General features: G+C 37.9%; 1 protein-coding gene across 1 annotated transcript in view; it reads right to left on the bottom strand.

Annotated features, from left to right (window-relative positions):
• The window catches only part of LOC139735073 (ELKS/Rab6-interacting/CAST family member 1-like), a 129,515-nt gene extending 113,845 nt beyond the window's left edge, over nt 1-15,670 (bottom strand). Inside the window, exon 1 of the mRNA XM_071645846.1 lies at nt 14,857-15,670. Within this exon, the coding sequence (XP_071501947.1) occupies nt 14,857-15,510 (654 nt within the window). The 5' untranslated portion in view covers nt 15,511-15,670. The remainder of the gene's footprint in view (nt 1-14,856) is intronic.
• Between the last annotated feature and the right edge of the window lie 10,956 nt (nt 15,671-26,626).

Here is a 26,626-nt window from a genome sequence, read left to right as displayed (position 1 = left end):
ACTACATCTCCACTGGCAGCCTGTACAATTCTAATGCACATGGCTCATCCACACGGGGGTTTAATACCGAGAGCAATGTGCAATCCAGTGTATCAGTCTCTCCCTGACCCCAAAACAGCATGTGGTCTCTGGCTCTCCCGAGAAGATCAAATGCGAGTAGGATAGATGACCACTGTCAGCCCTCAGCAGGACTGCAGGTTTGAGGAGACAATTTTTCTGTCAGATGCCAGCGTGCTGAAATTTGTATAGCCCAAATAAATGTGTCAGATACCAGGCGACTTGAATATATAGCCCACTTTTAACTAGATGGTCGACTTTAATTCAGTATACAGCTCATCACTCATTCCTCCTCTGCAATACTCACCCTCATGCATTACATTACAAGTATGATACACGTTTATAGCAATATCCTCACAGCTAACCATTAATGCCAATAATGCTATTAAGACCAGTAGGCATTTTCATGCATGTGTGCATGTTCAAATAGTTTCCCATATTCCTTCGTGAGATTACAGGAAAACGACAAGATGTATCCTCCTAAATTTACCTCTTGATGATCATAATGCTACTGACAAAACTTCAAAAATTATCATGGGTAAACTCTGATGCATGTTCAATCAAAGCCATGCCATGTCACATTGACAAAAAGAAATTTGTAAGTCACAGTTGCTGTTAATTGTATTGATAGTACCCAGAAGGAATAAGGTGTCTTCTGTTGTTTTGTTTGATGTACATTTGTATGACATCTGGCTTCATATTTTCCAGTTCTTTCAAACACACCATGGATTCAAAGAAATCACATGCAGACAGGTATATTAGTATGAAGGTGGAGATGTATGTTATTCCAGATACCTTCAGCATGCAAGTCACAGCCACCATGAGCAGTGCCTGCACAGTTCAAAGAATGTAAATCATGATGGCATTTTCACGGTAGATGGGGCATCACAATATAATAGGCAAGATTGATACATTTCATCTTAATTAGCAGCCCATGCTTTATGAAACAATTGATACATGTACACATCACATATGCATACAAATTTTGCACTTTGAAGATGTGACTGTTGATGAGTTACAATCGACACAGCTCGCATCGCATCAGAAATTGCACGTCTGCCACCATGATGTTCCACGCTGAATGCAATCCATCGTACCGACGTAATGGGCATCCGTTCCGCAGCGCTACACACACCGCGTGTGTGCATCACTGCGTGGCGTACGTAGTACTGTACAAGCAGGGAGAAGAGACAATCTGCTCAGTGGTTTCTCCCTCTTTATACTGCAAAGCACGACATGCAGTCGTCGAGCGTCTGAGTCACTCGGTCCCGTATTGTTACACATGGCCACGAGGCAACAATCAAATCTTAATTTGACAGTGGCATGGCAGAGGATATTCCTATACCTGTAGTATTGTAATTATGTGTGATGATTGCAGATGATTAAAAAAAAAAATCCATCTCTCTTTCGTATCTATGTAGAAGACTACACTCGTAGAAGCAATTCACAAGCAATGATGATTGGTATATGTACATGTATGCATAGACTGTATGCACTTTACACACTCATCTTGGCTACTTTGTAGGCCTACATATCATTTTCCAGTGCTGGCAAATTAACATTAAGTAAAAAAAAAAGGAGTGGACAAATTCTACTTCTTATACAATCATTCCCACATGTCACTTCACAGAGAAAAGGTATTTATACCTAATATACATGAAGTTTACTTCTTTTTTTTTTAATTCTCATGTATTTCAATGGCAATGTCCTGTACAGAAATATTTTTCTTAATAATCTTCACTTCTTTTGAACAGATGCAAGATTTATCTTTTGGTCTTTTTTTCGTTAAAACAAAGAAGAGATACAAGGGTGCACATATGGATCAAACCCTTTTCAATTACAATCAAGATTTGAACAGATATTGGGGGTTAAATATGAATACATTTATAAAGCAAAATAATCTTCACATGAAATTAATCATGAAATTAATCACAAAATACCACTAAGATAGGCCTATACTGTTCAGTTTGGGTGCTGTTTCTCATGTGGTCCATTTCACCCATAACTTGAGGCTTCAGTAATCCTAGCTATAGGCCTACTGTAAAACAAGGAATGTTGGCGTGAATTTTAATTTCGTGAATTTCGTGAATTTCGTGAGAGCCAAGATTCGTGAATTTAAAATGCAAACGAAAGTTTTTGTCTACACTATAATGCACTGAATGTTTGAGGCAACTCACAAAAATTTCATGCTGTGAAGAAGGTCGTCAGCTCAAATTCACAAAAATTTCATGCCGTGAAAATATCGTGTTTTACAGTAGTTGACTTATGCACTAATTGACATCGCAATGTACCTGACTCATTGCATAATCAATTGAATCATCTTTTCTTCCTATTTTGGAAGCTGCCCAGCTATGTGTTTTAAGTTACAGTGTTTTAAAACCCTCTGAACAGGTCTATACTATGAAGGTCTGACTTTTAGAGTTAACCCATTGCCATGACCCTGGAAGGCAAGGAATCGATCAGAATGTAAACACCTGTTACATTATGGTTATACAGACCTCTAGATGCACACTAAAGCCCTTTTTACACTTGTGTTTCTTAACCCCGGACTTTCTCTGACCCAAGACTATCGTTAGTCCCGTACCAATTTTTTCAGCTTTTTACACTGGCTAATTTAATAGTCCCGTACTATCTCTTGTCCGGGGCTAAGGAGAAAACTGACCTTTTTACACTCGTATTTCTTAGCCCCGGACTTTCCAAACCACATGAATATTCATGATTACGCTGTGCACTGTACACGTACACGCACGCACCGGCAGCACTTGATTACCTCGTTTCTGATTGGTCAGTGGGGGTCAGACTTCGTCTCCGTTGCTTAGCCCCGGATTATTTTTTCGTTCTGTTTACACTCACTTGCTTGGCACCGCAATTGCGGTGCAAACCCTGCTATTTTGCAGGGCCAGATAGTACCGGACTATCGGTGGGGCTAGCCCACTTTGGCAAAAACGAGTGTAAACAGAAAGTGGGCTAAGGATAGTCCCGTACCAACGGTGGGGCTAAGGCCCCCCTTAGCCCCACCGTTGGTACGGGACTAAGCAAAAATTTACAAGTGTAAAAAGCCCTTAACATGAAGGTTTCCAAGGAGGCAGAAAATAAACATATAATGTACAAGATTGTTGCCAATATCCAGGAATGTAGGAATGTGCATAGTTTGGTCTGGACATCAAGGACATCTCCATCACTTGCTGACAGATGTACGCTCATTGATTTGTTGCTTTCCATGCAAGACAGACACACATGCTTGCACATACAATATACCTGTACACTTTGTACAGGGCCTATGCATTAAAAACAGTCTCAGTAGAGCTGTCAAGGCATGTAATTATGTGTACAGTATAATGTGTATATATGTCATAGCGGTCATTAGCACTGAACCAGAAGTCTTGAGAACAGGCCAAATGAAAGTGCCTTCATTACAGTCTATTGGCCAGCTTTATGGGGATCATGTCATCAATAAAAGATTACCTGTATATGGGTGCTTACTGCTGAATGGGTTCCATGGAATTGCACGACTGAACAGTCACCACCAAAATGGATTTTATCCGCATGCAGAGTTCAACCCAAGTTGATAGCAACATACAGCCGTGGGTCCTGTATATATTATGCTAATTCATCCCTACCATGCTGTTATGAGTTTTGCATGTACTCTTAAGCATTAGAATAGTCAATGCATCTTTTCTCTTTCACATAATGCTGCAATAAATGCTAGATAAACATACGACAAGTACGTCCTACAACTTCTCTAACATTTCACATTGTTAAACTCATAAACTAGGATAGAAAGTGCCTGGAATTACATTAGGCACAAATAAATTAGGCAAATATGCAGAAGATAAGCAGGATGACTCATATAGGCTTAGCGATACATTGCAATTAACTCCACGATAAGACACAATTGCTAAGCTTTTGAATTCAAAACATTGGTCATCGCAGCACTGTGCGAAGCGAAGGACAAAAATTCTTAAAAGTTCACCTAGCTGCGTATTTTACCACCAAATCCCTTGAAACTTTAATATGGATATCTCATCTTCCATATTAATTTTTGGCGAAAATCCCAATCTGTATCTTTCAAGATATTGTATTTTTCTGTTAGAGTCGATCATGGGAAAGGGTTACGATTATTTCCCCACACAAGTGTGCTCTAGCATGATATGCAAATAATAAACATACTGCTAGTCTGTATACCATACCCCAGACTCACTACCTGAGAACTTTCGTGTTTGCACAATTAATAGTAGTTACATTAAAATCAGGACAAATAGACAACCAAATTCATGAGAAAATACTGGACATGCACAACTAGATCTTCGATCTGTGCATGCGTTCCCTGTTGGTCAGCCGCTTCATCGTGCTTGTGCACATGCTTCAGCAGATCAGCTGTGTCAGGTTCAGCGATAGGTTTTGAGAGGAACCCATGCCTGTGCTTCAAATGTTGCATGCAGCACGGAAACCAATATATCGGACTGCATAACACTTATGCTATGGATTTTGCCTGTGCATGGCACAAAGATTTAATGGGTTAGGAATGACAATGATCTAAATGTTTCCCTACATAACCATGCAACATAAATTACCAGTAAGTAAAAGATATTTGGAACAGAGTATGAATATACACAATAACAGGGTCATACACTGAAGCTTCATTTTTTGGGCAACAAACGATAATGCCAAAAAATACCTGGTTTTTTTAAAGACCAAAATCTCATTTTTTAAGCCAAGTTTCCATGTTATTTTCATAGGTTTACTTCTAATGAAACCCAAAATAACTAGCATTGTGTAAGTTTGAGAATATTTTTCTATTTAATATGCTGCATGAAGATTGTATCATTTGGTGGTTTCTTAAAGACAAACAAGATATTGTGATTGTCCTGCAACACTTCTCACGCGGTTTTGGGAAGCAAGTTGTTTACTTTAATGCAAATTAGGCAGGGCTGGCGAAAGCTTTCGGGGAGTTAATCGCATCGTATCGCCAAGCCTACATGAGTGAGAGCTCTGTCCTGATTCAGTGATCGTTCATTCAAAAGAGATCAATATCTGAATACTACACAAAGTTTAATAAATATATTACTATACACACATGTTCCATTGTATGCCTACACATCACACTGTAAATATTGCACACACTTGAATACTATTAACAAGCTCAAACTACCGGTACTGGTATTTGCAATGTACAGGACTACTTGTATGCATTCACAGAAGACAAGTTTTTATGCTACAATGTATATTTTGTTTTTATCAATTCATATCGGGGCTTGAAGTACACATTTACGATATGAAGTATTATTCATTTGCAAAACTGATAGCTGAATTTTCTTACGTCAGTGTAACGAATTGTATTTTATATGATCAAATGGCAAAGTTTCTACTTCGTCCTATCAAACTGACGTCTCATCCAATTTAACAGCAGATTAATATTCCTTCTAACTGTTGATAAAATATTCTTGTGTTAAAGTGGTATTTACAAAAATGTACATCAATGTAAAAATCCCAACTGACTGGTAGCAAGTGCATGTTTTTTATCATTATTTTTTATTACCATAAACAAATACATTGAATTTGCTGGTCTTAAAGACTCATAATGTGTCAATCCATCACACAATATATTCATCCTGATACTGTACTTGTGAAGTATAAAATAGACAGTTTCTTACGGATCAAAAAGGTGTTGCTTCTCCCGTGCAACTCATCTTTTGCGACGAATCGATCATTGGCTCCAAATTATCTTTGCACTGTCACCTTTCCTAATCACATAGAAATTATTCATGGAACATTCAGAACAGTTGAACCAGTACTGTGTGAAACTTTCAAGGAGCTCCTAAAAGCACACAAGCTCGTAGCTTGTACACGGATGATGCTACTCTCAGTGACAAAGTGACGTGTGTTTAAAGGCCAATAAAACAGTGCAAGTAAATGAGAATGTTGGTTCTAGGTAGAAAGACAGTTCAAATTGATGTATAACAAGGAACACTCTCCATGGATCAATGATAGTCTATGCCTTTTTGGTTTACCAAAATTGAAGAAAGTTGAGTAAATATCAAGAACCCTTAAAATTTACTTCAAATGTGAAATGTTCCAATAATGTTTTCTGAAAATATGAGTGTGAAGCTCTTTACAAGTAGAAATAATGGTACATTGTAAGAAAAATTATTCCAAATTACATTATTTAAAACATGTTTCCATTTGAAATCATACTACTGTAGTCCACAGGCAGTATCAACAGGCGTCGACAGCACAGAGTGGACATTTTCGCATCGATCATTCTCACTCTGCTTTCTCAAACTCTCTACTTTCTGTAAAAGCTGTCATTCTTCGTACAGAAATTTTCACGAAAGAGCTTAGGAGATCACAGATACATGTATTTTCGCAAGATGTTGTTTTCACGATTTGATATCATGGCTATTGTAAGTGCACTAATGCCTGTAAGTAAATTGTAATGCGATCAGGAGCAGGTGGCAATATGTTCGCGTGTTGATAAATTCGTGACCAAAATGTGATTCGCGTGATTCTTGATACATAAATTGTACTTGTGAAAAAAAGTAACATGTAGTCCATCCAACATCAACCAGACTACCAGCTGACAGTGCAGGCAGCTTCCTTTCCCAGATCTGCGCAGTACAAAAATAATCACATTGTATGACAGTACAATGCTGTATTATACAGATTCAAAAGTCCTATATTTTACTTTTGAGTTTAACTTTTCGCAAATCGGGACTTCCTGAAAATTTCATAAGTGTTTGAATTCGCAATCGTGGAGGACATTAATAAATAGAGAAATGTATGTGTGTACATTGCATTCACATTTCAATCAGAATTATGCTCACGAGTATGTTTATTTGCAAATAGCACTCAACTACCAAAATTTAGGAAAATAAAAATCACACAAAATATATGACATATTCCATAATCAAAAATAGGAAGGCTATATTGTGGTCACTGTGACGATGGACCTTGAGTACTGGCAGTGGCGGATCCATGGGGGCACCAGGTGCCCCCCCTTTATTTTTTTTTTTTATAAGAGAAATAATAAAAAGAAAATGAAAGGGGGTGCGTGCACCACTTTATTCTTTTATTTTGCACCCCCTCCCCCCTTCAGGAATTCCTGGATCCGCCCCTGACTGGATTCAGTAGTTTAAAACTTTGATGAGATTTCTACATGCAGCTTCATTGCTCACACAATCGCAATTCAAGGCCCTCACTTGTGCTGCAAGTCAACCACTGAAAGCAAAATTACCGGTTACAGTGATAATTGGCAATCTCTCTCCTGTAGGACTATTGTACATTGCATTACATATAAAGTATGCTCTTGTATCACAAGAGAATCTGTTTGTGGATTTTTTTTTTAAACTACAGTACTTGTGACATTTAAACTACAGAAATATAGTAATTATAGGCCATCAAACTTTGTTTGGGTTTATCATAGACCCCTCTTCACTCTGAACAAGTTTCATTTTAAAATCCACGTCTGAATTTTCATTTTGAGTAGTCATTACAATGAACTGGATCTTACTCCTTTTTCTTTTCTTTTGTAATCAAGTGATTCTTCCATCTGGCTAGCCATGAAAAATGACTGTCAAGGGCAAACCGTGAATGATATATTGACATATTTTCCCCTAGCTGTTATTCTATGTTTACCATAAAATACTACGTAACCGGATTTAACTGTTGACATTGTGCTAACACTCTGAGCATATGGAAGGAAAAGTATCGCAGAAAACTTATTTGCAATGAATTGTGTTAACAACAACATGAAATATCCTACATCTATAAAAAAGCAGCCTTTAGCTACATGTATTATACCGTATGCGTACACCAGATCAATTTTCTTGAATGAAATCTGCCTCGATCTCTCAGTAAATTTATATTCCTCAGAATACAATTGTAGATCTATAAATAAATGTTGTCAAGTACACTGGAGTTCCTGATTAAGTCTCAAGGACACGTTGTTCTCTTTGTATACTGTATGTAAGTGCTCCTAGGTGCGTTCTCATTTGTCATCACCCCAACTCCATGGCACCACAGGACATCACGTCAGATTCCATTGTGCAGTCAGATAGCTCCTGTCAGATGTTTACCAGGTAATCATTGACTACATCCAAATTGATCTTTGAACCTGGTTGGTGTCATCAGGGTACAATGTGCCATCCCTTGCACCAAAATGTGTGTGGATTTACAATGGAGCAATATACAGAATGTGGCAGGCCCAATAGTAATTTAGTGTTGGTCTGTTTTGGGTTTTTTTTTTTTTAAATGACACATATGTCAAAACTAGAAATGTCGTTATGGCGACTGGTATGCCTCCGCCATAATGCATGGTTCTCCCAATAGGTGTATAGTACAATGTCTTCAAAATGTGTGATGACAGTTTCACATAACTGGCAAAATAATGAAATGACAGGTTTGTCAGAAATGTCTAGAATGTTCACTTTCCTTGAACTAGGTTTGCTATTGTCTAAGAGTGCAGGTACTGTATTTGGGGAATCGAGGATTTTTACTTGACTTTAAACTGACCCTTTTATAAGTTTATGCATTAAGTAGACCTACATGTAATTTTCAAGGTATGAAGAAAAAGTGTAATTACAGTACAAAATAGATTTTTTTTTTTTTTTTGCATTTTAGCCTGGCCTTTGACCCTTAAGCTTTGACATTCTGGCTGGAAATTTCCCAGAGAATCTCCATTAGGTAATACATAAAGTTTTAAAAATAATCCTGCAAGCATTGCATTGACACTAGTATCTTATGAGGGAAATAGTGAAATTTTTGAGGAGTTGACCTTGACCTTTGACCCCCTGACTATTGACCCATGACCCCTACATTACCTAGATAATCCCTGCCACTCAGTGCATGCGTATGTAGCAAGTTCCATGAAGACACACTGAACCATTTGCGAGAAAAGTGAAATTGTAACATCTTCACTTGACCTTTGACCTTATGACATGAAATTCTCTCTGGAGAATCTTTACGCAGTAGTACATGTCTACACTAAGTTTCAAGAAAATACCTTCGGGCATTGCATAGATATGGGGGAAATAGCAAAATTTTTAGCATTTTACCTTGACCTTTTGACCTTTGACCTCTTGCCAATTTCTCTAAAAAATTACTCAATTAATTGCCTCATCATATGTCACCCTTGGACCAAGTTTGGTGATAGTTGCTTCATCCAGTTTTGAGTTATCGCGTAAACAGCTAAATTTTAGGATTTGACCTTGATCTTTGACCTTTGACCTCTGTCCGATTTCATTCAAAAACTAATCAAGTAATTGCCCCATCATACTTTATACTTGGACCAAGTTTGGTAAAATTCCAGTCAATATTACTCAAGGTATCGCGTAAATGAATGCGGATGGACGTACGTACAGACGTACGGACGGACGGACGGACAACCTGAAAACATAATGCCTCCGGCACCACTTCGTGGCGGAGGCATAATAAACTTTTCATCTATCTAAGCTAGTATGATATTAAGGCGTATGTTGCAAATTGTCATTTGACTTCATAAAAGTTGCAAAAAATAGAATGCTAAAACTACTATTGCTAGCATGAGCTTAGCAGTAATGAGTTTACTGTTGTTACACATGAAATATTTTAGAGTAGTGCCTCAGTCATTGCAAAAATTTCGGGAAATTTGGGTCATAATCAGGGTTGTGTCCTTTTGATTCTGCGCTCTCACTGTAAAAAAATTTGAAACTGTTTGGGTTATGATTATTTGCAAAGAGCTGACCTGCGCATGCACACTGTGTACATGAATGATATGCTCATTACATCACAATGCCAATTCAATATACCATGGTGTGCGCCACAGCTGGTAAAAATACATTGTAGCAGGGAGTAACCTGTGGTGCATTGTGGAATTTAAAATTTCTTGCAGATTTTTTGCAGTCACTGTTCTCGCTGTAGAACTTTGCATTTATTTGCAAAAAATTGCACAAAGCATTGCAATTTGGATCACAACCCAAATCTTGTGAAATCTAATGCTATTTTTGTTCATGCTATAAAAATTTTGAAATTTGAATCACAATCCTGATTGTGACCCGAAATAACTTGTTATTTTGAATGCAATGAAAATGGTACCATTGTGGAAATTTCTGGTGGAGTCTGGTGTACAGCATAGTAACATTGCTGGGGAACTTTCAGGATAACTTTGCGATTTTTCTATTCTAATATTGAAAGGCCCTAATTATGAAACAGCAATAGAAATGTCAGGGCAAGTTACCTTCCTCCAAAGTCACAATTGTGCTGCACCTATCACATGTCAGACAAGTCTGAAAACTTCAGCTCATACACTAGGCCAACTTGCAAATGGACAAGTTTGTGTATTGTGTTGGCGCACATACAGTAGCAAGCTGATGATGGACATTTTACAAATTTGCATTTTTTGCAATATTAGCTCCATTCCTTTTAGTCTGAAAGTTGGGTGTAAATACTAAATACTGAAATGAGCAGAATATAATGCAAACGTAAAATCTTTCATAATATTTTAACTCGTACTGTAACAGTGTCTCCACTTCAGGTAGCTACTCATTCATGTTCTTCAAGCTTTTTTGCCTTCCCATATTTCAATATTTAGAATACACAATACTCAATGTGTTTGTAGTGCTCATCAAGAATGTAGAATCCTCATGTCTGTATCATGGTTTCATTTGTTCTAAATAGGTCATAGAATGGTAATCAAATCACTCTAATTATTCAATCAGAACTCCTGTCATTGAATCACTAATTACCTTAACCCGTTGAAGACGAGTCCCGAGTACACTCGGGCAGGTGTCTATGGGAAATGCGTGTTGTAGCAAAATCAGTCTGTCCTCAATGGGTTAACAGGGTGACAGTGGATTTACATCTGACTGTTGTATAAAAGCTGTGAAAAGTCTGCTTTAAGACTAACAGTCATAAAGATGGCAATGAAAAGGCTTTCACAGCTGTGATTTCCACTGTATATTGATGAGATATCCTTTATAACATGCTTATTCCAGTTTCATATTCTTACTCACTGTTTATATCATCTGCTAGAGAGCTATTTCCAGGTATTTACATGTACTTCACAAATGTCTTTGTTTTTCTCGGCCTGTGTGCAAATTCTGCACAATATGAATTTCTTTCTGGTAATATCTTATTTCAATGGTCAAAATTTGGCAATGATCCAGAAAAGCCTAGGTTACAAGTACCATTTGTCCAACCAGGAAGATCGTACATTCAATAGGAAATGAACATACGCAATTTGTTCACTACACACATTATGTACCATTATCATTTGGATATCCTGCATACCACTACACATCTTGTGATAACAAGGAACACGCTGGGAACCATGACAACACAGTGAGAATATGTGTGGTATTCGGAGCAGGGGATATGACCTCCCATTGGCTCAGGTCAGACTGATGTCAGGTAATAACAAGAGTGTAGACACTCCAGTAATGTAATGGAGTCAATCTAAAACTTTTTCCCTCTCAGTAGGAATGTTTTGGTGTTTTGCTCTATTGTATTTCATCTGTGAAGTCAGCATAGTGTTTACTAAACATTATCTTGAGTCTGGTTCAAGACAAGTCTACATTGTATAGACTTTTTAAATATACAATGTACAATGTGACATTACTGACTTTTCATCATACAAAACAAAAGAGTACATACTTTTCAAGTTACATCATAGAGTCATGTATGAAAATGACATTTAAAGGACAAGTTCACCTTCATAAACATAAGGGTTGAGAGAATGCAACAATATTAGTAGAACACATTGTCAGTGAAAGTTTGAGGAAAATTGGACAATCGATGCAAAAGTTATGAATTTTTAAAATTTTTGTGTTGGAACCGCTGGATGAGGAGACTACTACAGCTTGTGAGTCATATGTGTACAACAGTATAAAGAAAATGTAAAGAAAATTCAACATATTTTCACTTTTTTCGCATAATAAACGAGCACTTGACATGACTCTTTCTAAAGGCAGGGGGAATGATACGTGTATTACCCATAACATTTGTCGGTAACGAGTCGGGGGAATGTGTACTTTTTTCAAAAGATGAAATTTTGTGAAATTCTCTTTATATTTTCCTTATATTGTTGTACGCATGTGACATCTAAGTTATTCACACACTGCAGTAGTCTTCTCATCCAGCGGTTACTGCACAAAAACTTCAAAAATTCATAACTTTTGAACGGATTGTCCAATTTTCCTCAAACTTTCAATGATGTGTTCTACTAATATTGCTACATTCTCTCAATCCTTATGTTTATGAAGGTGAACTTGTCCTTTAAAATTAATGAAATGGTAATAGGACATCCTGTCAAATGGTACAGTATGCCAACATTACGGTCATGATTTCTTTATTCTTGGGTTTAAGATTACTTGCAGGCTTTAATATTTCATTTGAACAGACAAGCTGATATAAATGAACAGAGACTACCATTCACATGAAATCAAGGCAGGACGTAAAAGCGTAGTTCTAGAGCTTTGAAGTGAACGTAAAAGAAAAAAAATTATGGGAGCTTCCTTCGTATCCGGGCAATTACCCCCCCCCCCCCCCCCCCCCCCCCCCCGCCAAATACTGGTTAGTGGTAAGGTTAGAGTAAAGATTAGGGTTAGAGTTAGGTTTAGGGCTAGGAGTTTGGGTTAGGGTTAGGATTAGGTTCAGGATTAGGATTAGGATTAGGGCCAGGGGAAGGGTCCAGGGTAATTGCCCAGGGGGTAATTGCCCTATACATGTACCTGGGAGCCCACCTTGATTAGTGTGATTCTTTCCACCCACTTTGTTCCCTTGTCTTCATCTTCTTTCTCCATCCCCATCTCCCATTCTCTTACTTGTATGTCTTTCTCATACACACCAGTTGCCTGATCATCTACATACATGTATACAGGGGACTCCTGTTATAACGAAGTCCTAAGGACCAACAGTTTTCTTTCATTATACTGAAATTTTGTTATAACCGAACAAATAAACAATAACAAAATTAGAGGGGATAATGTTGCAGCCTGAATTTTTACTTCGTTTTAACCGTGTTCGTTATAACGGGAGTGCACTGTAAATATTATATAGCTGCGAATTTGGCCAAGTGTTTTTACTTTATGTGACTAAAATATGAAAAATTTCCTTCAAACATTCAATGATTTTTTTAAAGATGACCTTACCATAAATCTTGATGTATGATGACTCATCATACCGGTATCTTAATTTGGTGCATAATAGCCACATCAATGTGTGGGCACAAGTTTCAAATTCCTTTTGCCCGAACACAGGCTTTCCAGACATCGTTCTTCCTCGATTTCATACGACTGTGGAACTCGCTGCCTACTTCGACCATTTGCACCTCCGAAAACCAATTTAAAGAAGAGGTGCAAAAGATTCAACTCCGTTAGAAGGATGTGCATAATTTTTACATGCATGTAGTTAGTTTTTATGGAATAATTGCACAGCACACCGCACATCACTCAAAAGTATGATGATACACCTCATTGGTGGACTGTACTGGAAAGGAAGAAGAAGAAGATGACTAACTGGTTTTGTTTTGTTTTTGTTCCACGGTAATGTCGTCACTGCTAAACAAACTCTATTCAGCCACTGGTAGCAACAAGTGCATAATAAGTTGACCTCTTACTTAGGGTCAACTGGATGAACATCATTACTTGCTTTTTAATACAGCTCATGGATGACGACCATCAACTTTGCAATGATACAGCTACAATAACAATGACTGGACAAATTCACACACGAAGGGACTCAATCTTTTCCTGTTCACTATAGCTGTGTGGTACATGTCTATACAAAACACATACAGTACATTAGAGTGCATGTATATGAGTTGTACAAGAATAGATAGTGAAACCATCACACTTCCCTGTGAATATTTCCATGAGGATGCAACCTTTCACGATTCTGAAAGGGTAGTCATATTGTCACAGAGTGTCCTACACATTCAGTGCTACAATCCGTACATAATTCCATCATACAGGGATAAACTGGTTACATACTTTTTAATGTAATTTTCTGCTTTTATCATATATGAAGTCCAAAGTTTACATTAGCATGTCATGTGTACAGTACAATGTAACTTGTATGTCAGCAATGTGTGTATTGTTTACCATGTCATGTTAATTATAATCATTGTCTCTGACAAAACCTTGTACACAGATAGTAAAAAGTCAGTGGTCAATTGTAAAAGACAAAAGGGATCTAGTACCGGTACTCAATATTATAAAAAAAAATGCTTTTAACAGGAAATGCAACTTCACGTCATACAAATAGTTCCTTCCTTTCAAAATATTTTTATTCACGTGTACACACAATCACTTTCTCTTCTACAAACACATCTTGTTCAATTCTACATGGATCTCTACATTGCAATGCAGGACATGTCATGCAATAGGAAACACTTGGTAAATTGTACGTGTTATTTTTGTCCGACATCCATGCACAAATCCACAATGCAGCCTTGTAGATTCAACCCTGAGATCTACGCAGCTATCCTTCCCTCCTGTCGTACAGATAAATTATGATGTAAAGCAAGCTGCCCATGATTTGACCACAATGCCATCCAAGATTCAACCGCTGGCTGCATGAAGAAACCTGCTATGCTTTTGCAGGCGGTCAAATTTTGGCACAGGAGGTCGAACCTTGGTGTGGGTCTTTTTTTTTTACTGTGAGTGTTACTGGATCACATACAACACTCCTGTTTCCCTACAATATGATTTTTAGGCAGTAAAAATACACCAAATAAACATAATTCACTTAACATTTAATACTCAGTTTATACAGTCTAAACCAAAATGTAAGTACACATGACAAAAGAAAAAATGGCTTCCTCACCTGGTTTTCTTCGACTGCTACCCGACACTGCTCTTTCAGTGACTGGATTTTGCTCGCCTCCTCCTTCCGAAGAGCACGTTCCTTTTTCAGTTCCGGACTCCAGAAGGTCTTGATGCTGTTCATGCTAGAATTCAATTTGGCTTCCCTGCCCTCCAATTCCTGGCGAAGGCCTTCATTTTCTCTCTGATATTCCCTCAACTGCGTGTGTATATCCATGTGTAGATCCCTGTTTGAAAGAGCATGTCGCATGTCGTCTGGGTGAGCCTGCTGCCCCGCCATGACTGCAGCTTGCATCGCCGCCTGAGCTTGCGGGGAGCTATTCGTCATGCCGTGGCTAGACCCGAGGCTGCTAGATCTACTGTGCGTCGGCGAATTGGACTTACCACTGGAGCTAGAATTCGGCGATCCTCTACCATGAATTGGACTTCCCAACCCTTCGCTTATGTACACAGGACCGGCATTGTACGCTGCATTGAATGACTGAATTGTTTCCATCGGAAGATGGCCCGAAAGTTCGGGTCTCTGGGGTCTAATTTTCGATGATTTTGATGGAGAGCGCGGGTCGGACGAGCTGGAAGATGCGGCGGAAGTGGAGCTACCACCGGAGCTGGAATCACCTTGGTCCGTAAGGGGAGAACGGCGCGTTGTATACATTCTGATTCACTCGAAATTTCCCCTCAAATGGTCCAGTAGTTTCCACCTCGGTGACCCGAGCACCATAGTCGGTTAACCTTCGGATGGTGTTGATTTACGGGGGATGACAACAAAGGGATTGCTTTTTGCCGATGACTAGCAGTACGCTTCAGTACCCTCAACCTACTACGATCTACATACGGGGATGAAGATGAGATGCACAACTCATCCCCACACACAACCGAACGACGGATGCAGTGGTAGGTATCTGCGCATCTGCTCCAGCACACGCACGCAATCGGAAGAGAAAAAGCATCCATTTATTAGGTGTGTGAGCGACTTGCCCGTTGTACCACCACCAGGCAACGATGATGCGGAGCGCAAGTGAATCTGTGCGTTGCTGATAGCCTGTCGTATCTTCCATTGTCATCCCATCAGCGAACACAGTTTACGACTATAAAACATCTACGATGTTCCTTCTGGATGGGTCACGTTTGATCAAGGAGGTACTCGCCTAGTACCTCCTTGACCTTGGTCTGATCAAGCCAAGGAAGGTGGGAGAATGAGTCGAACAGGCCGTGGTACAATCTCTCCCCCTCTTTCTCCAGTCAAATTCGTTCGTATAAACTCCCTGATTTTGCATATCCAAACGAGATGGAAAATTTTCTTTTCAGAAGAATTTAGTTACCTTGTGGTCGTTGATATAATGTAGACCTATATATTCATTGTTTGTTTGTTGTTGTTGTTTTGTTTTTGTTGGGAGAATGAGACGAACAGGCCGTGGTACAATCTCTCCCCCTCTTTCTCCAGTCAAATTCGTTCGTATAAACTCCCTGATTTTGCATATCCAAACGAGATGGAAAATTTTCTTTTCAGAAGAATTTAGTTACCTTGTGGTCGTTGATATAATGTAGACCTATATATTCATTGTTTGTTTGTTGTTGTTGTTTTGTTTTTGTTTTTTCGTTGTTGAAAAACATTCCAGTGTAGCCTCCGATGTTAATTTCCGGTGAAAGAAATTGCACAATATGTGAAGATTATACATTATATAAGCGGCGTGAGGTAGGTATAAATGACCGAGTAGTCCATAGATATACTGGCATTTATTCATCCCTTTATTTTCTAGTTACAGACTTCTTCGGGATTCTATTTGCTGTTTCTTGTTTTTGTATGTGGTATAACTATAGTATTAATGACAGCTAAAAACAGTATTACAGTATAATTGACATTCACTCATAATGTTTGATTGTATTCTCTATTTTTTCGTCATGTTAGATTTTTGCCCCCCCCCCCCCCCTGCTGCTCGACCGTGATTTGATGGATAAACAAAGTGGGCCTACCGCCATTAGAAGGATGAAACCAATCGACATTCTCAAATTGCTGTGTGTGGTCACTCTATCCTGTGCATCGTTACGACAGTGCGCCGAGAAGCTGAGAAAAACAAATATTTGCATCATTGGACATTTTTATGATAAATGAGTCGCGATCAAAGGGAGGGCCTACTTGGTGTGAAAGTGAAAGGAAGGCGGTGGTACCCCCATTAAGGTAAAAGGGATGGCCCAGTTCGGCTGAGATGGGTTTCAGGTTTCCAGATAATTTTTCTTTTTCAGCTAAGTTTTTTTAGATAATGAGAAGCACTTATGAAATATGAAAAAAACATATAATTTAGAGAGGAAAATTGGTTTTGAAATGGCTGCAAAACAAAGTGATCCTAGTAAAAGGTGGAACCCACCTTTTATTAGGACCAATTTGTTTTACTTTATTTTTGGATATCTCAGTCATTTCAAAACCGATTTTCATCAAATAAAAACTTTTAATTCATCTTGGAATTGTATGCTTCTTAATATTTCATAAAGTGGTTTCTATAAGCATCTCGCAAAAAAAAAGACTAAAAGCTGAATCCTCACTTCAACCAGTACTATACTATATCCCTTTAATGGCCTGCGTCCATTTGACACCATTAACAAAGAGGGAGCGGTTAAAATCATATCTCTCCTTCTCTCTTTCATTTCAAACACATGCAAATCATATGGGGGCAGTTTTGATTTGTCAACTTCGAAAACAAGATTAATGAACACGAACAAGGCAGCATTCACAAATAAGGCAGTTATGCTTATCATGATGATATTTGCATATCGAAATTATTTTAAAAATACATTATAATGATGTCAGTTATTTCATTTGCCGTGGACATCGTCCGAATTAATGCTTCGCGCAAGTTATGGCTGGTATAGCTCACTTCCTTTCGCATAAGTTTGACTTCAAATGTTTTAAACAAAATAATTCGGGGCTTTCAAGCTACATTTCTGCTCCTTGTTTCATATTGTGTTATTGTCAAAATAACCTTAACGGCTTCAGGAGTATTTCTCACGTAACTTTCGCGCGTAATTTTGATCTTATTTTCTGATGTATAATTCATGACAATGAATTTAAGTATAATTTTTGTTTTGTTTTGTTTTGTTTTGTTTTGCTTCTTTTATGTTTGCTTTTTTGCTTGAAATGCAGGAAAACATTTTTAAACACACACACAAATTTCACCATACGAGTGTATGATGACACACACATTGGACAAATTTTCCATCCGAGTAGAAGACAAACGCCATTACAGAACACTTTTAAGTGCAATATACATCATCATTCAGGGGAGCATGCTTACGCTAAATTTATTTGCTCAACTTGACAGTAATTGGAAAGCACGCCATAATGCTGGTTAGCGTTACCGATCTTAAATACTCTCGAAATTGTTGCCCTCCCCCCCCCCCCCCCCCACTACACACACACGCACACATACACACTTAAGGGCTTTTTACACTTGTGTTTCTTAACCCCGGACTTTCTCTGACCCAGGACTATCGTTAGTCCCGTACCAATTTTTTTCAGCTTTTTACACTCGCCAATTAGTCCCGTAATATCTCTTGTCCGGGGCTAAGGAGAAAACTGATCTTTTTACACTCGTATTTCTTAGCCCCGGACTTTCCAAACCACGTGAATATTCATAATTACGCTGTGTACTGTACACGTACACGCACGCACCGGCAGCACTTGATTACCTCGTTTCTGATTGGTCAGTGAGGGTCGGACTTCGTCTCTGTCGCTTATAGTCCATGGGCCAGGCCAGATATTGGTACCATCTGAGGTGGCAAAACCTTTTTGGTGTCATTTTGTTTGTCGGGCATAGATATGCTTATCAAGCTATGATAGCATTTCCAAATGAGTAGCTTAGTCATAGTAAATGAATTTTTAACCAATTTGGTCTCGTTGTTATATCCCTATACTTCTGAATCGAAACTAACCGCTATACAAAGAAGAGCACTGTCTTCTGTATGTTCCATAGAGCTGTAAAATGCAGCTCTGTGGTATGTTCACAGGTGTTCTGGGGGGCGTTTCATCAACGAGTTCGTCGGAGGTTTTCACCGACAAATTTGCCATCAGCCAATCAGACGCAAGGATTTACACTGACAACTGTTAAAAGCTAATGAAATCCTTGCGTCTGATTGGCTGATGGCAAATTCGTCGGTGAAAACTCCGACGAACTCGTTGATGAAATGCCCCCCTGTTGTAAACGCGGTGCGCTTAGTCTTTATTCAAGGCAGCGAAAGGAATATCCAAAGGTTATGATGTCCACAGCGCTCAGTCTTTATTCTAGACGGCGAAGGGAATATCCAAAGCGTATGATACAGTGTATATCCTTTTATCTAAAAACAACAACAACAACAAAAGCAATTCCTCGTTAATTTTACCGTATCTTTCAATTATTTATCATTTTCCGACGAAAACGCTACGGTGAAAACGCTGATACCACGCCAATGTCGCTTTATTTCCCTCCAACAATATAAGATAATGCAAAAACAATGTACCGATACACTACGACACATTATAATGAATGATATTGTCAATGAACAGAGTGATTTTTGTTTAAAACTGATGTATTTGTTGATAGGGTAGTATAAAAACAGTATAGATAATCCCTTTTATGAGGAACTTTGGATATGATAACGGTACATTGGTCTAGATAAAGACTAAGCGCACCGCGTGACAGCTGTGGACATCATAACCCTTTGGATATTCCCTTCGCTGCCTTGACTAAAGACTAAGCACACCGCGTTTACAACAGAACACTTGTGGACATACAGAAGGCAGTGCTCTTCTTTGTATAGCGGTTTAGTTTCGATTCAGAAGTATAGGGATATAAAAACGAGACCAAATTGGTTAAAAATTCATTTATTATGACTAAGCTACTCATTTGGAAATGCTATCATAGCTTGATAAGCATATCTATGCCCGACAAACAAACTGACACCAAAAAGGTTGTGCCACCTCAGATGGTACCAACAACCCATTTTTCGGGTCTTGGCCCATGGACTATTAGCCCAGGATTATTTTTTCGTTCTGTTTACACTCACTTGCTTGGCACCGCAATTGCGGTGCTAACCCCTGCTATTTTGCAGGGCCAGATAGTACCGTACTATCGGTGGGGCTAGCCCACTTTGGCAAAAAACGAGTGTAAACAGAAAGTGGGCTAAGGATAGTCCCGTACCAACGGTGGGGCTAAGGCCCCCCCTTAGCCCCACCGTTGGTCCGGGGCTAAGCAAAATTTTACAAGTGTAAAAAGCCCTATATTATATGCACACTCACGCTCAACCCACCAAAGTCGGGCTACAATAAGTCACTGTGTGAAAGAGGGGGAAAACAGAAAAGAGGACGATAATTGTATGATTGTGTTCTAGGATGTGCATAAAGTCTTACAAGCATTTTGTAGAGGAGAAATCTTGTGAATTGAAAAGATGCCCTGGCATGTTTCATAAAGAGTTACGATCGATCTTACTCTCGATTTATTGAGCATAACTCAGCGAATCGAGCATAATGTTATAAGATCAGTCCTGATGTAAGTATGTTTCACTAAGATGCCTACGCTTGATGTCAAGCATCGATTTAATAGCAGATCGAGAGTAATTTTTTTTTTAATCGCATCAATCGTAAGATCAATCTTACGATCAATCCTTATGAAACAGGCCCTAGGAATTGTATAGTATACAAATATACTTTGCCTTGAGAATTTCTGGTTAAAACTAGGCCTATATGGGCAGAGGAGACAATAGAAAATAGCACCATTCACTGATGAGGGGAGCAGCCCAGAAGTAAACATTGCTTTTAGAGGCACCGAGACCCGTAGTTTTAACCAGAAACTTAAAATTAGGCAGAATATATTTTTCATATGTTTGGAATCAAAAGTTTAAACAAAAGAAGGTGAAATGTGGGTTTAGAAGTAGCGTGGTGGATGCAGTGATCATACAAAGCCGGGCGCGATGTCAGAATTGCTTTGTGATGTCACACTTGTTTTGTTACATTTTCACAGAGTGACCTTACGAAGCAGGGTGCGATGTCAGAATTGCTTTGTGATGTCACAATTGCTTTGTTACATTTTCACAAAGTGACTGTATGAAGTAGTGCGCGATGTCAGAATTGCTTTGTGATGTCACAGTCGCTTTGTTACATCACAAAGCACTTGTGATTCATCGCGCGTTGCTTCGTGCGTGACACCGCTTCCTGCTTCGCACGGACAGATCCCTCCACAACATCGCATTCATCATGCACACGATTTTTTTTTTGCCTCACTTTCCCCTTTTTTAATCTAAATTATAAATCCACGATACAAAACAGATTATACTCTGTCTAATTCCGAGTGTCTGGTGAAAACTATGGGCCTCTTTGCCTCTAATAATATATATATAGTACATGTATTCAATTCGGGGCTGTGCTCCTCCAATGAACCGTGATGTTTTGAAATCACCTTTGCCTACAGTAATTTAACCAGAAATTCTCAAGGCAAAGTACTCTACATTTGTATGATATTGATAATAATGACGGTGATGATGATGATGATGATGACGACGACGACGACGATGATGATGATGAAGTTGATACTATTACTAATAATGATAATACTGTGTAATATAAAAATGCCAGGTATGTTCGACTCAGCGCTGCTAGTCATGAACAATAGATGGCGCTCTCAACGAATTGTCGTGTGATCGTCCTCCAGTCATTCTTGGAAATGTACACAGAAAGGTCTTATCAAATTCATTCATCAAGGCCACTTTTGCAAGCATCTATTTACACTGTATATCACAGTTGATTATAGCGGAATGTGACAAACACTATGCTATGTTAGTGACTCTTTACATAATTTTTTTTTTTAAAGTGAAATCAAATAAAAAGAGGTTTTAAGGGTCGTTCGAAAATAGTTCTCTTGTTTACGATATGATAGTACTTACGTATCCTGATTGTGTGGCGTTTCTGTAGCAACTTCCGTCACATTGCATTACCGGCAGTCAGTGAAAAATACCGTAACAAATTGTCTACTATAAACATGAATAATGGAATAGATGTACAGTACTTGGTAGGGTTTATGTGTTGGAATTTTCTGTAAAGTGCATAAATGGAACTCTCTAAAAAAAAAAAATCGAGTGAAAATGTTCAGTCTTGAAGGAGTGAATAACAGAAAAGAGTGAATTAAGAATGAAATTGGAGTGAATTTTAATGAAAATGTTCATTTTCACTCAATTTAGAGTGACGTAAGGGATCACTGGAAGATTTTGAAGTGATCTCTGAGGTCACTCCAAAATGAGTGAAAATGAACATTTTCACTCAAAATTCACTTCAATTTCACTTTTAATTCACTCTTTTCTGTTATTCACTCCTTCAAGATTGAACATTTTTACTCGATTTTATTTTTATTTTTAGAGAGAAAGCAGACATTGATGTAGTTGTAATGAAAAACTCTTGAAGGAAAAGTTAAGTTAATAAACGTTTACGACTTAAATGCTAACAATTTGGGATTGCTTCTATAAAATGATTGGTGAGAGGTGGTGTGGGTGGGGGAATATTGTAAGAAAAAAATGTTGATTTAAACAAATGGACTATCAACATGGATGTACGTATCGGACAGCCAGTATTTTCCGAGAAATAGATACTACACGCGATACAGAAAAGTAATGAGAAGCAAAATTTACAGTTGTTGATTTTAAGGATTAACATAATTTCTAAGCATTTTGCTATAGCCCTACAGTGTCACTTTTCATTCAATGTGTATGTAGAAATGTATCATTTCTCAACTATAATATTATGCAGTATGGCATCTTCGGTGAAAGTATAACCATGCACAAGACAGACCATACTCGCACATCGTGGCATGAAGTCGCCATGAAGATGCCCAATTAGGTCGGTGATATTCACTGTCATGCACACGAAAAAAAAAATAGGCTGATAATGATAAAAGGTATTATTCTTTTTGTGTGCCTGTATCTTTCTAAATAACATGCGTTCAACGTAGTCGGGATCTCTCCGCTACATAAAAAGGACAATACATCAAGCTGTATTCCAGAATGTAAATTCACTGTAGACAAAAGATAAATGTGTAACTGAAGTTATATTATGTAAATTATCTGCGTATCATGTACTATTATAGTAAATGAGCATTCTCCTCTTTCGTTTATTGCGTTCTTTTTCTCTGTAATGATATGCATCTTAAGGTAAATATGGTCATAATAAAAATCACAATTATTTGAGCAAGGGACGTGGGCTAAGATTGATTAAAATTTCCGATATCCTTTCATTATGATTACTCAAAAGATTTGCATTATTTTTACAGCACCACTCCGCACAAGCAAGGAAAACGGAACTCCTATCATAAATCCCTGCTTTTCATTTCCCCCTATATAGACCTATGGTAAACGGATTGTTAACGATTCGTAAGGGCGACCCTACTGTATCTCATTATCACCAATCGACACGATATATAGTCCACTTACACACTCCTTTTAGTGTATATATATATATATAATCAACCTTACGAAAGCCCCTTTGCTTGTCATTTTTTTTTTATTCATTTAAAAAATGTTCTTGGAATTTGCAAGCCCCGTTTCCTGTTTTCCCCCATCTGCTTGTCTCATTTAAGTTTATTATCCATAGTACATTAAGCATTTCACGTCCGTATTTTATTAATCGGATGATGTCAGCAGAATGTCAAATAGGGGTCACTATAAAATTAATGTTGGGCTGTAATTGAGCTAATCAAGTCGAGACCCCATTGATGTTATTATTACCGTATAATGGCACCGTTTCTCATGATTGAAGAGAACCCAGTGGCGAGAGAGATAAACGTTGGATAGATAGATGGATGGATAGATAGATAAAGTAATATATATATATATATATATATATATATATATATATATATATATATATATATATATATAGATAGACAGATAGATAGATAGATGGATATTATATATATATATATATATATATGTATATATATATATATATATATATATATATATATATATATATATATATATATATATATATATATATATATACGTGTACAGATAGATAGATAGATAGATAGACATACGGATATTCAGATAGATATAGAGAGGGGGAGAGGGGAGAAAGTACTAGTATATAGGTGGGTGAGTGAGTGAAATGTAGTTCTTGAATGAGCGTATGTCCCCATGAAAGAAGCTCAGTGATTGTCTTTTCTCTCTATGGGCTACATTTCATCTTTGACCTGCAGGTGCGTACGTTACAGTGCCGTATAATACGCCAGGAGAATTTTAATCTCTGATATCAGTATTATACGACAATAGTATGTTGTATTAACCCTGCATCTAGGGTCTCTGGTGTTACGGCTCGTGGAGGCTCTGGTGCGCTAACTTTTGTACCGCCCTCTCAGCTGAATAATTGCCAGCATTCAACACAACCACCTCACCGATCCCGAAACCTAAGAAAGAGATAAGTGGGCCACCTCCTTTGTACCACAAGTGAAACCGTGAGCCCCCTTTTCTCTGCCGATACTGCGGTGATTTTGGGTTGTGGCTTTATTTCCTCCTTGGTGAATAGCAAGATTATCGGCTAATTGCAGGGATTCCTACAAGATTCCCATTCACTGGATTCTAATCTCTCCTTGGGTCTTTCCCTGCATGGTTCGCTGGACCTTTGCGTTCGTAGGAGCAACGTGTCATTGAAATTGAAGTAAAGAGGGAATCCACATCGAATTTAAGTTATAAATTATGAACTAAATAGACCTCAAAACTCGTTAGATTATATTAAACTTCAAAGGCATTTTCCTTTCAGTGACTGTAAAAAATAATATAACTTCTCTCCAGTGTTTAAAAGATCTCGCAACGAAAACTGACTTATTACATGCAGAACAACCAATAAAATGACGTTGCATTGAATTAAGTAATGATTAAAACATTTCCATTTTGTTCTTATAATCCTGAATAATGCTATAGTTGACGATAAATCCTATTTGTTTCCTTCATAGACCTTTGTTTGATTATGTAATATTGATGGATGGGTCAATACCAATCACAATCAACTAATTATAACTCGGCGAAATCATCATTATTGCCCGCGATTATTGCTAAACATAATTATCCTTGGTTGTTGTTTTCTGTAGAGTCTAATTAGTACGATGTTCGATCAATATAACACTATTCCAAAACATTAATCCATCAAACAAAAATTAAGATATGCATGTATCCAGTGCTTTCTTGGCACAGAACTGATACACCAGGCTCCAATGGTCAATGGACGATGGTTCAAAGGACGAGTCTACCCTGTGGATTGAGTGAATGCAGCAATTTAGTAGAACACATCAGTGAAAGTTTGGGAAAATCGGACAATTTGTTCAAAAGTTATGAATTTTTGAATTATCCTCGCAGCCACTGCTGGATGAGAAGACTACTATACAGTGTATGATTTCGCCTACGTAGAACGATAAATGGAAAATATAAAGAGAATTTCACAAAATAAAATGTGTGTGTGTGTGTTTTTTTTTTTAAAGTGCACATTTTCCTCGACTTGTCACTGACGTATATATTTAAAGGGTATATCATTCCCCCTGCCCTCTGAAAGAGGCAAGTCAAGTGTTATTTTATTATGCGAGAAAAGTGAAAATATGTTAAATTGTCTTTGTATTTTCTTTATAATAAAGAGAAAAGTGTAAAACGATATCATCGTTTTACGCTTGTGACATCATAACCTGTAGTATAGTCCTCCCATCCAGCAGTGACTGAGCAGAAGCTTTAAAAATTAATAACTTTTGAATGGTTTGTCCAATTTTCTTCAAACTTTCACAAATAACTGTATTCTACTCATATTGCTGCATTTACTCAAGCCACATGTCTATGAAGGTGAAATTGTCCTTTAACTTATAGGCAAAATTAACTGCTATTTCGAATCCGAAATGTGACGCAACAGTTTAAAGGGATGGTATACTAGTATAGTATTGGCGGAGATGAGGATTGAGCTTTTAACTTTTTTTTTTTTGCGAGATACCAAAAACAACTTATGAAATACTACCATTGTTAGAGGAGTTCAAAGTTTATTTGATGAAAATCGGTTTTGAAATGGCTGAGGTATCCAAAAACAAAGTAAAACAAATCCTAAAGTAAAGGTGGGTCCCACTTTTTATTACAAAAATGCACCATGCTTTGTTTGGACATCTCAGCCATTTCAAAACCAATTTTCATCAAATAAACATTGAATTCCTCTTGGAGGTACATGCTTTTTCATATTTCATTTGAGGTTTCTCATTATTTCGCCATCAAAAGTAAGAAACCTGAAGGCAAGTCTCAACCATGACTATACCATTCCTTTGAGAAACTTGAAGCAAGAACCTTGCTCAATTAATAATTGCTATTTTTCTGTAGAAAGTAACATCAATGTGCAACGATCATGTCGATGTGTTCTTTCCCCATACAATAATGCATCAAACTTATTTAGAATTTACGTACTCATATAATAAGGGGAAACTAAACAGTACAAGATATATTATTGGTACAGAATACACTTGAGCCATAATTGGCTAAAAACTCGCTGCCCGGCAGCCGAGCAGGCTGACTTTGGGAGTTGTGACAGTAGTATATCTATGTACCCGTTCGACCCACGGTGGAGCCGGTGGAGCCGGTGGAGCTCCACCTTGACGTCATAATTGAATATGCATAAGATGGCGTCATACATGAATATGTATGATGTTATTATTTGCTGGTAGGATAAGATAGCGTTAATAAGGGGGAAATGAGCCCATCCTTTAGATAAGATTATGAATGGTTGATGGTGTTGTGGA

This window comes from Diadema antillarum, unplaced genomic scaffold (assembly GCF_040938485.1).
Source record: "Diadema antillarum isolate AM-2024a unplaced genomic scaffold, OU_Dant_1.0 seq00000563_RagTag, whole genome shotgun sequence".
In the NCBI taxonomy this organism is placed as follows: domain Eukaryota; kingdom Metazoa; phylum Echinodermata; class Echinoidea; order Diadematoida; family Diadematidae; genus Diadema; species Diadema antillarum.
This window is presented reverse-complemented; position numbering and strand designations above follow the sequence as displayed.